General features: G+C 49.4%; 1 protein-coding gene across 1 annotated transcript in view; it reads left to right on the top strand.

Annotated features, from left to right (window-relative positions):
- Positions 1 to 13,156, top strand: part of LOC140716084 (folliculin-like) — a 36,077-nt gene extending 22,921 nt beyond the window's left edge. The window contains exons 10-12 of the mRNA XM_073028780.1: positions 7,303 to 7,425; positions 11,260 to 11,362; positions 12,320 to 13,156. Of these exons, the coding sequence (XP_072884881.1) occupies positions 7,303 to 7,425; positions 11,260 to 11,362; positions 12,320 to 12,527 (434 nt within the window). The 3' untranslated portion in view covers positions 12,528 to 13,156. The remainder of the gene's footprint in view (positions 1 to 7,302; positions 7,426 to 11,259; positions 11,363 to 12,319) is intronic.
- The last annotated feature ends 550 nt before the right edge of the window (positions 13,157 to 13,706 follow it).

Raw genomic sequence — 13,706 nt, 5'->3', positions numbered from 1 at the left:
TGTCTGGGACACGCCATCTTTTCATTACTACCATTGGGGGGAGGGTAGTATTGGAGCCTGAAAACCCACACCCAACAATTCATGAACAGCTTCTTCCCCTCTGTCATCAGATTTCTGAATGGTCCATGAACGCCACCTCACGATTTTTCCTCTTTTTGTACCATTAATTTATTGTAATTTCTACTTTTTTTGTGCCTTGTAGTGTACTGCTGCCACCAAACAACTGTTTCATTTGTTTACTTATTGAGGTACAAAGCTCTTACAGTCCTCTGCGCCGCACTGCCCAGCAATTCCTGTAGCCTTTTCACGGGACTCGTTACAATGACCAGCTAAACTTACCAACCGGTGCGTCTGTGGACTGTGATAGGAAACAGAACACTGGGACAAAACTCATGCCGTCACGCGGGAGGGGGGTGGGGGTGGAGCGTACTGTTCCAGCTCCTTACGGGCAGCGGCAGGTATTAAACCTGCATCCCTGGTAATGTAAAACATCGTGCTAATCACTACACTACCTTAGAAACATAGAAAACCTTCAGCGCAATAGAGGCCCTTTGGCCGAACATGTCCCTACCCTAGAAATGACTAGGTTTACCCATAGCCCTCTATTTTTCTAAGCTCCATGCACCTATTCAAAAGTCTCTTAAAAGACCCTGTCGTACCATGCCGCCCTTTCATAACACATGTTAGTGATAATAAACCTGACTCTAACACTATCACATCAATATACTATTATCATATCCATAACTACGTAAAACATGGTTTATAATTTCAAGCAAATTAAATTAGAATCAGGTTTAACATCACTGGCATAGGTTGTGAAATTTGTTATGCAGCAGCAGTTCATTTCAATTTGTAATAAAATCTGTAAATTACGGTAAATATAATACATAAATTAAAATGTAGTGCAACAAACGAGTGGTGAGGTAGTGTTCATCAGTTCAATGTCCATTCAGAAATCTGATGGCAGAGGGTTTGAAGCTGTTCCTGAATCATTGAGTGTGTGCATTCAAGCTCCTGTACTTCCTCGCTGATGGTAGCAATCAGAGGGCATGTCCTGGGTGGTGGGGGTCCTTAATAATCGATGCCGCCTTTTTTTTGAGACATCTTTCCTTGAAGGTGTCCTTGATGCTGGGGAGGCTAGTGCCCATGATGGAGCTGGCTAAGTTCACAACTTTCTGCAGCTTATTTTGATTTCCTTCCCCCCCACACCGCCCCCCCAAACACCCCATACCAGACAGTGATGCAGCCAATAAGAATGCTCTCCACGGTATAACTGTACATCGATCCGGTGCATTTTGATTTATTTAATTCCCGTCCCCTACCACCTCATACCAGCCAGTGATGCAGCCAATAAGAATGCTCTCCACGGGATACCTGTACACTTGCGAGAGTCTTTGGTGCATTGCAAATCTCCTCAAACTCCTAATGAAATATAGCCACTGTCGTGCTGTTACGAACCCCGTAACTGGGTGTCTTACCAGCAAAGATAGGAGTAGCCGTTGAAGTCTGATGATACTATTTTTAACAGTATTTATTAGTAAAAATACACAAAAAATAATATCAATGCAAATATACAGATAATATACATCGTCAATACTAAACCTAAAAGTGCGGGTATAATAATAATCAATAAGAAATAAGCTCTATTGTTGTCTAGGGGATAATGAATTGTCCGATGGAAATCTAAAGTTCATTTCAGTTCGTACAGGCTGCAGCCGTTGTTGATCGCTTTGTTGCAATTGTTGGAGAGAGAGAGAGAAAGAGAAAAACTTGCTGACTTTCCTTGTTCCGATCTTGATCCGTATCAGTCCTTTAGCTAGACCGTTCCGTGGAGGACTCGCCACCCAGGCAAGGATGGACACACACAAGCCCCCCACCGGTCTCGTACGTTTCTCCTGGTGCGTCGGAGGGGTGTTCCCCAGACCCGACTTTTATCCTCACTCACGGGGTCTCAGATGTCAATCAGGTTGGGATGATGCAATCCCTCAACCAGACCACTCTGGTTGCCCCCCGAAGGGGTTTCAATGAATAGTACAGTACTCAATACACAATTCCTTCTCCAAGAGACAATAGCAGTAATCAGTGGTTCCGTTCCGCTTTTGTTAGGAGACATTCAACCTTGTGTATTCTGCGTTGTCTATAACAACTGCCTTTGCTGTGATCCTGCGTCTCTCTCTCTCATTACTGACATGATGTGTATCTCTCTCATTTCCTGGGTATCAGACCCGAAATAATAGCGACTTTGCGATTCTCGAAAAGGGGCGGTGGGGGGCGACTTTGCTCCCTTCATTCGTAACAGTGCCTTCTTTGTAGCTGCATCGATACCTACGGCCCAGGGATAGATCCTCAGAGGTGTCGACACCCAGGAACTTGAAGTAGTGCACTCTTTCCACTTCCCATCCCTCGACGAGGACTGGTGTGTGTTCCCTTGCCTTCCCCTTCCTGAAGTCCACAATCAATCATTGGTATTTGGCTATCACGTATTTGCTGCACAAATCACTCTCTCACCTAGATGGGGTCAGTTGTGCTGTGAGGATTACATTCCTTGACTTCTCTAGTGCCTTTAACACCATCCAGCCCAAGATCTTAAAGCACAAACTAACGGAGATGGGAGTAGACTCTCACATGGTGGATTGGATAGTGGACTACTTGACAGATAGACCTCAGTATGTGCGGTTGGGAGTCTGTAGGTCTGACACAGTGGTCAGCAGCACAGGAGCGCCACAGGGAACCGTACTCTCTCCGATCCTGTTCACCCTGTACACATCTGACTTCCAATATAACTCGGAGTCCTGCCATGTGCAGAAGTTCGCTGATGACACGGCCATAGTGGGGTGTGTCAGGAATGGACAGGAGGAGGAGTATAGGAAACTGATACAGGACTTTGTGATATGGTGCAACTCAAACTATCTGTGTCTCAATGTCACCAAGACCAAGGAGATGGTGGTGGACTTTAGGAGATCTAGGCCTCATATGGAGCCAGTGATCATTAATGGAGAATGTGTGGAGCAGGTTAAGACCTACAAGTATCTGGGAGTACAGTTGGACGAGAAGCTAGACTGGACTGCCAACACAGATGCCTTGTGCAGGAAGGCACAGAGTCGACTGTACTTCCTTAGAAGGTTAGCGTCATTCAATGTCTGCAGTGAGATGCTGAAGATGTTCTATAGGTCAGTTGTTGAGAGCGCCCTCTTCTTTGTGGTGGCGTGTTGGGGAGGAAGCATTAAGAAGAAGGACGCCTCACGTCTTAATAAGCTGATAAGGAAGGCGGGCTCTGTCGTGGGCAAAGTACTGGAGAGTTTAACATCGGTAGCTGAGCGAAGGGCGCTGAGTAGGCTACGGTCAATTATGGAAAACCCTGAACATCCACTACATAGCACCAACCAGAGACAGAGAAGCAGTTTCAGCGACAGGTTACTGTCGATGCAATGCTCCTCAGACAGGATGAAGAGGTCAATACTCCCCAATGCCATTAGGCTTTACAATTCAACTGCCAGGACTTAAGAACTTTTTTTAAAGCTATTATTAATGCTTTTTGAGTTAGTGATTTAGATGCATATCATATTATTACTGAGTTAAGTATTGTATGTAATGAGTTTTTGCTACAACAAGTGTATGGGACATTGGAAAAAAATGTTGAATTTCCCCATGGGGATGAATAAAGTATCTATCTATCTATCTATCTATCTGGTCATTACTGTCGTTGAGTGCAAGGTTGCTGCTGTGACACCGGTCAACCAGCTGCTTTACCTCGCTCCTATACACCACCTCGTCACCATCTGAAATTCTGCCAATGACAATAGTATGGTTATCTCTGTACACAATACACTTGAACCCCAGGGGGGGGGGGGGGCGTCAAGATTAGTTGTTTTGCACCAGCTCTACTGTGCAAGACATAAAATTACTTTGCCAGAGTAAACATAAAGAGTGTAAAAGAGGTACTGTTCATGGCTTCATGGACCGCTTGTTGGTCGTAGGGAACAGGCTGTTCCTAAACCGTTGAATGTGGGTCTTCAGGCTCCTGTGCCACCTCCCAGGATTGTAGTAATGAGAAGAGGGCATGTTCCGGGTGATGAGGGCACTTAATGATGGTGCCTTATTGAGGCACCACCCCTTGAAGATGCCCTCGGTGGTGGGGAGGGTTGTGTCCATAATGGAGCTGGTGGGGCCTACAAACCTTTACATTCTCTGGAAATCCTGTGCACTGGAGCCTCCATGCCAGACGATGGTGCAACCAGTCAGAATGCCCTCCGCCATACATCTGTGGAAATTTGCGAGAGTGTTTGATGGTGTACCAAATTTCCCCAAACTCTGAATATAGTTTAGCCGCTAGAATACCTCGGCCCAGGACGTAGAATGGGGAAAGGTCAGTCTCTGACAATGAGATTCCACTGCTCCCCACTCCTCCTCCTTCCCCCCCCGCCAACCTTCTAAATTCCACTTGGTACGGGTCCAGAGACACCAGAATCAGGTCCATTATCACAAACAAATCTAGGGCACTTTGGCACTGTGGCGGTGAGTGTGACACTATTTCAGCTCGGCATCGCTCGGAGCTCAAATCTGGCCCTGTCCGGATTTGTACGTCCTACCCGTGACCACGTGGGTTTCCTCTGGGTGCTCTGGTTTCCTCCTACAGTCTGAAGATGAACTGGTTAGTAGGTTAGTTGCTCATTGTAAATTGTCCCATTATTAGGCTGGGGTTAAATCCGGGGATTACCGGGAGGTGCGGCTTGTTGGGCTGGGGATGCCTTTTCTGTGCTGTATCTCGAAATAAAGTAAAATCATTTAACATATTATCGATGACCAATATCGCACGGACATCAAACACTCCTCAGGAGTTCAGCCTGTCATTGCCCAGGATTTCCCTTCTTGTTTCGGCTTCTCCAGGGGATGTCCCAACGTTCCTGAGGCTGAGAGGCCTCTGATCTGGCTTTTGGGGGTGGTGAGGAAGAGATATTGGTGTGTGGTCAGATTCAGCTACCCCAAGCCAGTAGGAAGAAGACTAGAATATAAATGCAAGGATATGTTGGTGATGAGACTATTTTCCAAACGGGGAGTGGCTTCAGAAATTGAAGGTGCAAAGGGACTTGGGAGTCCTCATGCAGGATTCCCTAAAGGTTAACTTGCAGGCTGAGTTGGGAAGGCCAACGGGGGTTCATTTCGAGAGGACGAGAATAGAAAAACAAAGGTGTAATGCCGAGGCTTTAAAAGGCATTGTCAGACCATATATGGAGGATTGTGAGCAGTTTTGGGCCCTGTATTGAAGAATGGATGCGCTGGTATCGGAGAAGGTCCAGAGGAGGTTCATGAGAACGATTCCAGGTCAACATCATCATCATGATCTGCCATGTCATATGATGTGGGCGATTGTGGTCTCCAGACCAGGATTGTTCTTGGCGAATTTCTCTGCGGAAGTGGTTTGCCATTTCTGTCTTCTGGGCAGCAGTGTCTTTACAAGATGGGTGACCCCAGCCATTATCAACATCCTTCGGAGACTGTCTGCCCGGCATCAGTGGTCGCATAACCAGGACTTGTGATGTGCACCAGCTGCTCATACGGCCATCCACCACCTGCTCCCATGGCTTCAGGTGACCCTGTTCGGGGTTGGGGGGAGGTAGTGTGCTAAGCAGGTGCTACACCTTGCCCAAGGGTGACCTGCAGGCTTACTGAGGGAAGGAGCGCCTTGCACCTCCTGTGGTAGAGACATATCTCGACCCCGCCACCATGGTATGGAAGCATTAATGTATAAGGAACATTTGTTGGCTCTGGGTCTGCACTCACTGGAGTTCAGAGTGGTGGGGGGGGGGGTGGGAGGTGAAATCTCATTCAAACCTATCAATTATTGAAAGGCTTAGATAGAGTGTACGAGAGATGTTTTCAATAGTGGGAGGGTCTATGACCGGAAGGCACAGCCTCAGACTGGAAGGATGTCCCCTTTAGAACAGAGACCAAGAGGAGTTCCTTCAGCCAGAGTGATGAATCCGTGAAATTTACTGCCACTGTTGGCTGTGGAGACCAAGGCACTGGGTATATTTAAAGTAGAAGTTGACAGGTTCTTAATTAGTCAGGGCATCGAAAGTTATGGGGAGAAGGCAGGAGAATGGCGTTGACAGGGGAAAATAAATCAGCCATGATGAAATGGAGGAGTAGACTCGATAGCCTGAATGGCCTAATTCTAAATGATGGCATTTGGAGGCAAGTGGGGACCAGGGGTTGAATGTTGATTTTTGACTGGTGAGCAATTGGGTCTGTGGGGGATGTGGATACCTGATGTTTCATTTCTCTCCTCCCCTGCCCCCAGACTGGAGAGAGGGGGTGGGGGGGGGTGGGTGGAATTGGTCAAATAAATGTGGATTGGAGAAAAACTATAGGACGAAAGAGGAGTCCAACATGGTGTGGGTGGGGGGCGGGGAAGCGGGCTCTTTGGCAATTATGATACCAATCCAAGTGAGCTATTCTGCGTTCATATCCCTCTCTGCACGTCCACGTTCCTACCTGAGCCTTGCAATGCCTCTATTGCATCTGCCTGCACCACCACCCAGGCAGCACATTCCAGCTACTTGACCTCTATCTGAAATCACTTTGTCCCGCACATCTCCTTTGAGCTTTTCACCTCTCTCACCTTGAATTTTCACTGTCCAGTGTTAGTTGTTTTCACTCTGGGGGATAAAGATCCCGTTGCTTGCTCGCTCTGTGTCTCTAATAATCTTATACGTCTTGCCTTAGCCTCTGCCGCTCCTGCGAAAACGACCCAAGTTTGTCCAGCCTCCTCTTCTGGCTTATGCCCTCTAATCCAGGCAGCGTCCTGGTGAACCTCTTGTGCACCCTCACTGGGTGGAGGGACGGGGTAAAGATGTTGACCTTTTACCCCAGGGAGTTGTGCGAGGGTGGGGATGTTGACCTGTCATGCCTGGGTGGTGGGATAGAGTGGAGACGTTGACTTGCAGTATCAATTCAGGACTCTGGGAGATTGTTCGGGAACTGGCCTATCAGTTCTTGGTGGTGACATGGACATTTCACCCCAGAGAGGGTAATAATATTGTCTTTTCACCCCTGGGTGGTGGAAGATGGTTGGGACACTGACCTTTCACCCCAGGGAGGTGCTAGAAAATTGACACACTGACCTTCCGCCCCAGGGAGCTGGAAGATAGTTGGATCAAGCGTTGCTCACACCAGTAACACCTCGTCTTCTTCACTCCCACCCTCCCCCCCCCCCCCATCAGTCGAAACAGAGAGGTGGAAGGGGTGGGCATAGGATGGTGACAGGCCAAGCTGACCCCTCTCCTCCTTCTGGCTTTGCAGAGTTCTGTGTGGTGGTGGATGTCCGGCCCCTCCACTCCCCATCGCCCACCAGCCATGGCGACCAGGACCCCCTTGGCAACTACGAGTTCACCGTCAGCAGCAGTGCCATGGTGACCGATCGAGGTAAATTTTCCTCCATTCTCTCCCCTCACCCCCGAACCTGAGTTTCCTAAGGGATGGAGGGAGGGAGGAGGAGGAGGTGTCTGGGCTGAGGGGTGGGACGAGGGAGGGGGCAGGGTGGAGCTATTTGATGGAATGAGGGGTGGGGAGAGGTATAAGGAAGGAGTGTCATGAAAGGAATGTTTCTTAGGATGGGGAATAGAATTTGAACAGAGCGAGCATCCCAGATGGACTTGTTTCCCAACAGGGAGAGTGTCAGGGAGTTGAGAAAGGGGCATTTGGGAATGTGGGGGGAACTGTTAGGGTTAGAGTTAGGAGAGGAGTGTAGCCTTCATCGATTCGGGGACTGAGCTCAATAGCCATGAGGTAACATTTCAGCTTCATAAAATTTAGATCAAACCATACTTGGGGTCCATGTTCATTAAGCCCAATTTGATAGGGTTGTTAAGATGGTATGTAGTGCGTTTATTAATTGGCTTCAAGAGCCGTGAGGCAATGTTGCAACTCTAAACCTCTGGTTGGGCCACATTTGGATTATTGTGCCTCATGATGTGGAAACTTTAGAGAGGGTGCCATCGGGCAGGATGTAGAGAAGCCTGAAGTCTGACACCACCAGCTCTTCAACCACTCAGTTCTTGAACCAACTGGCACAACCTTAATCACGACCTCAGTACAACAACACTGTGACAACTTTGCATGCAATGGACTTTACTTTCTTAGTTCTGTGTTGCTTCTTCCAAAAAAAATGTGATTTAAAAACAAGAGAAAATCTGCTGATGCTGGAAATCTAAACAACGCACCCAAAATGCTGGAAGAACTCAGCAGGCCAGGTAGTATCTATAGAAGAAAAGTCCATTTGACGTTTCGGGCTGAGATCTTTCAGCAGGACTGGAGGAAAAAAAGATGAGTAGATTTAAAAGATGGGGTGAGGGGACAGAGAAATACAAGGTGAGGTGGAACTGGGAGGGGAAGGGATGAAGTGAAAAGCTGGGAAGTTGATGAAAGAGATACAGGGCTGGAGAAGGGGGAGTTCAAAAGAAAAGGACAGAAGGCCGTGAAAGAAAGATAAGTGGAGAGAAGCACCAGAGGGAGGTGATGGGTGGGCAAGGAGATAAGGTGAGGGAGGGAAAAGGGATGGGGAAAGAGGGGGGGTCATTACCGGAGGCTTGAGCAATCAGTGTTCATGCCATCAGGTGGGGTGGGGGGTCTACCCAGATAGTATATATTGTGTTCCTCCAACCTAAATGTGGTGTCCACACAACAGTAGAAGAGACCATGGATTGATGTATCGCAATTGGAATGGGAGGTGGAATTAAAATGGGTAGCCACTGGGATATTCCGCTTTTTCTAATGGACGGAGTGTAGGTGCTCGGCAAAACGGTCTCCCATACTATGTCTGGTCTCAACGATATACAGGAGTCCACATCGGGAGCATCAGACACAGTATATGACCCCAACAGACTCTCAGGTGAAGAGTTGCTTCTCCTGGAAGGACTGTTTAGGGCCCTGGATGGTTTAGAGGGAGGAGGTGTAGGGGCAGGTGTGGCACAAGGATAAGTGCCAGGAGGGAGATCAGTGGGGGAGGGATGAATGGACAAGGGAGTCATGTAGGGAGTGATCCCTGTGGAAAGCAGAAAGTGGGGGAGAGGGAAAGGTGTGCTTGGTGGTGGGATCTCTTTGGACATGGCGGACTATACCTGGACAATACCTCCTCCTACCCTGTTAATTGTAAAATTGCTATCCCCTTCTCTTAATTCCTCCGCCTCTGACACATCTACTCTCAGGATGAGGCTTTTCATTCCAGAATGAAGGAGATATCATCCTCCTTCAAAGAAAGGGGCTTCCCTTCCTCCACCATCAATGCTCCTCTCAACCGCATCTCTTCCATTTCACACACGTCTGCTCTCACCCTATCCTCCTACCACCCTACCAGGGATAGGGTTCCTCTTGTCCTCTCCTAACACCTCACCAGCCTCTGTCCAGCACATAATTCTCCATAACTTCAGCCATCTCCAGTGGGATCCCACCATCAAGCACATCCCTCACCCCCCCCCCCGCTCTCTTTTTGCTTTCCGCAGGATCGCTCCCTACGCGACTCCCTTGCCCATTCGTCCCTCCCCACTGATCTCCCTCCTGGCACTTAACCATGCAAGCGGAACAAGTGCTACACCTGCCCCTACGCCTTCCCCCTTAATACCATTCAGTGCCCCAACTTACCAGGTGAGGCGACACTTCACCCGTGTCCGGTACTCACAGTGTGACCTCCTGTATATCGGTGAAACCCGATGCAGATTGGGCGACCGCTTCACCGAGTCTGCCAGTAGCCATCCATTTTAATTCCACTTCCCATTCCCAAACAGATGCGTCAATCCATGGCCTCCTCTGCTGTCGTGTGGACATCACACTTGGAGGAACAGCAACTTGCATTATGTCTGGGTAGCCTCCAACCTGATGGCATGAACATGGATTTCTTAAACTTTCTGTAGTACCCCCTTCATCTTTCTCCATCCCTTCTTCCATCTCTCACCTTATTTCTTGCCTGGCCATGCCTTCCTCTGGTGCTCCTCTCCCCTTATCTATCTTCCATTGCTGTCTGTCCTCTTCTATCGGACTCGCCCTTCTCCAGCCCTGTATCTCTTTCACGAAACAACTTCCCAGCTCTACCAGTTTCACCTATCAACTTGTGTTTCTCCCTCCCCTCTCACCACCTTTTAAATCTACTCAGTTTTTTTTCTCCAGTCCTGCTGAAGGGTCTCGGCCCAAAACGTCGACTGTACTTTTAACCATAGATGCTGCCTGGGCTGCTGAGTTCCTCCAGCATTTTGTGAGTGTTGGTTGTGATTAATGATTTTTTTTCTTTCTGTGTGAATGTTGCGTCTGTGGTTCTCCGTGCCTGTGACGCTGCTGCAAGGGAGTTTTCCATTGCGCCTGTGCAATGTGTCACGGTAGCGGAGTGATCAGACTCTTGTCGCTTTACAGTACCAGCGACCCAGGTTCAATCCCCACTGCCGCCTGTAAGGAGCGTGCACGCTCTCCCTGTGACCGCGTGGGTTTCCTCCCACGGTTCAATTGCGTTCCGGTTGGTAGGTTAATTGGTCATTGTAAATTGTCCCATGATTAGGTTCAGATTAAATTGGGGGATTGCTGGGCGATGTGGCTTGAAGGCAGCAAGAGCCTATTCCATGTGGACTCTAAGAAGTTAATAAAAGTAAATGAATTAATGATCAGTGATTGATGAAACAAGGTGATGTGGAGGGTGGTGGGGGGGTTTGATGTGAACAGCTGGGAGAGGATAGATGGAAGAGGTCAAGGGCAGAAGAAGGGGGAAAATAATAGGAGAAGGCTGTGGACTGTGGAAGAAAAGGAAGTAAGAGGGGCACCGGAGGGAGGTGATGGGCAGGTGAGGGAAAGTGAAGAGGTAAGAGGGGGACCAGAGTGGGGAATGGAAGGAAACCAAAGGGGAGGAGGAGAAATAACTAGAAGTTGGAGAAATTGATGATCATGGCATCAGATTTGAGGCTACCCAGACAGATCATGGGAAGCGAGGAGGAGGGCACTTGAATGGTGGGCGAGGATCGGAGAAAGGGTCAGAGGGGAGCTAGAATGGAGAAAGAGAGGAGGAGGGAGGGTGGGGAAAGAATTCCCCTGAGTTCCTCCAGCATTTTGTGTGTGTTGCTCAAGATTTCCAGCATCTGCGTTTAGGGGGCTGCAGTCAGATCAGATGCAGCCTTCGACAATGGGGAGAAGTGTGTTCTCACTCGGGGTCAGTGCGCCCCTTTGAGTGCCTCTCCAGCTCAGACCCTCACCTGTGCTGTGTCTCCCCCACCCCACCCACAGGTCCCACCATCCTGAGTAAACTGGAAGCTGCCTTGAGCAACGAGAGCTTGTCGGTGGAGGTGGTGGATCAGTGTCTCATCTGCCTCAAGGAGGAGTGGATGAAGTGAGTGCCGAGGGGACAGGGTAGGGTGGGAGGGGAGGGGAGGGCTAGGGTTAATGCGAAGTGGTGTTGAGTGGGGGTGAGTAATGGAGGGTGTGGGGAATGGTTAACCAGCCAGACCTCTGGGTCTGTACACATCAGCTTGGGTACCTCCCTGACTGTGTCTCTCACCCATTCGCGCTCCTTGTGTATGAGCTCTGTCAATCTGTCTGTCTCTGTCTTCACCAGCCCCGGTTACATGGAGCTGTCTGTCCCAGGGTTAGGAGGGGTAGGTGTCAGCCTTTGGTGCTGGGCTGGGCTTTGGGGTGTCTGTTCCCTGTAGGGAGGTGTCTGCATGGTCAGAGGGCATTGGTAGTCTGAGTATACATGGGCCAGGGAAACACACCAAGCACTGTGCTGTAGGAGGCTGGGGAGGAATGGGCAGCCTGGGGTAATATTGAAGATTGACTCTTAACGTTGTCCCCATTCTCCATCCCTCTCTTCCTCTCTCCCCTCCCCTTCTGCTCCCTCTCCCCTCCATCTCTCACCCTCCTTCTGTCCTCCATTTTCCCTTTGCTCTCACATCCTCATCTTCCTTCCCCTTCACCTCTCACTCTTGTCCCCTCCCAAACCTCATTTGGCTCCCCTTTCCTTCCCTACTCCCTCTTGCCACCTCTTTCTTCTCCCCCACTTATGCTTTGGCCTTCCCTCCCTCGTTCCCCCCACCCCACTTTTTGGCCCTCCTTCACTTGCCCTCCATCCCCCCCATGTTTTGCCATTTCCTGTCCTTTTCCCTCACTCGCTTCCACTCTCCTCCTTCTTACCCTCCCTTTCTCACTGCCTCCTTCCCTTTGCCTTCCATTCCCACCCCCAATCCTGGATCCCGACCTCCCTTTCTGCTTTATCACCCCCTTCTCCTCCATCATCTACCCATCCCCCCTTCCTCCCACTGCCCCTGAACCACCCCCCCCCCACCCCCAGTAAGGTGAAGGTGCTGTTCAAGTTCTCCCGGGTTGATAGCCGCCCCAAGGAGGACACGCAGCGGCTCCTGGCCGCCCTGGGAGCCAGCGACGAGGACAACGTCAAGCTCCTCAAGTTCTGGATCACTGGGCTCAGCAAGACCTACAAGTCCCACCTCCTGTCCAGCGTCCGGGGTGGTGCCATGCCCCCGACTGAGGCCCGCAATTAGCGAGTGGACCCAGTGGGGCAAAGGAGGAGGGCGGGGGATGCAGAGGAGCGAGGAGTGGTGGAAGGGAATTGTATTAACACCAGTGGGGACACAGTCAATGACATGGGGCTCTGCGGGAGAGGGGTCGCTGAGGGAACTGGAATAATGTCTGTGGGGTTCCAGTCAGTGACAGGACGCTGAGGAGAGGGTTCGCTGAGAGACTGTGTGAAGGAGCTGGATTAACGTCAGTGGGGATACAGTCAGTGATGGGGGCTGGGGGAAGAGGGGTCTCCGAGGAACAATGTGAGGGAGCTGGATTAATGTCAGTCCGGATACAATCAGTGACACGGCGCTGAGAGGGACAGTCCATTGAGGGAGCTGTATCAATGTTAATGAGGATACCGTCAATGACGCAGGGTGCGGAGGAAGGCAAGTCACTGAGGGCCAGTGAGAGGGAGCTGGGGAAACTTTGGCTCCTGAGGCCATTCTGCAGAAGTCGGATGTTTCGGTTCTGGATACTAATGATGCACCTTTTAATCTAACACAGGGACTGAGAGTTTGGATGTGTGTTTTCAATGCCAATTTTGCTTTAAGTGTGTGTTTAACTGTGTATTTAATATTTTCATTATTAAAGCCAGTGTTTTACTATATCTGCTAGTCATCGAAAATCACAGCTCAGAAATGGGTCCTTCGACCCATCTAGTCTGTGCTGAACCATTTAAACTGCCTACTCCCATTGCCCTGCACTGGGGCCTTCATACCCCTTCCATCTAAGTACCTGTCCAAAGTTCACTTGTGCTGACAGCTGGTTCCACACTCACCATCCCCTGAGTGAATGGAGATCACTCCTGCAACATCCGGAAGAAAAGACAAGGCAACAGGGGATCTGAGCATCAAAATCACATTCAGATTTATTTATTTATTACATTTTATTTAAAAAAAAATTATTTATTAGATGCAGCGCAACCGAGCCTTACCACCCAGCAATTTCATCCCTAGCCTTAATCACAGGAGAATTTACAATGACCAAGTTATCCTACCAACCGGTACATTAGAGGAGACCAGCAGAAACCCATGCTCAGACTGTGGAGTGATGTTAAACATCTTAGAGGATGTTGGAATTGAACGCCGAACTCCGCCACTCCAAGTGCTGCGCAGACTGCTACGTCTTACGTATGTAAACACAGAGCAAAATGCATT

The sequence above is a fragment of the Hemitrygon akajei genome, chromosome 24 (genome assembly GCF_048418815.1).
Source record: "Hemitrygon akajei chromosome 24, sHemAka1.3, whole genome shotgun sequence".
Taxonomy (NCBI): domain Eukaryota; kingdom Metazoa; phylum Chordata; class Chondrichthyes; order Myliobatiformes; family Dasyatidae; genus Hemitrygon; species Hemitrygon akajei.
This window is presented reverse-complemented; position numbering and strand designations above follow the sequence as displayed.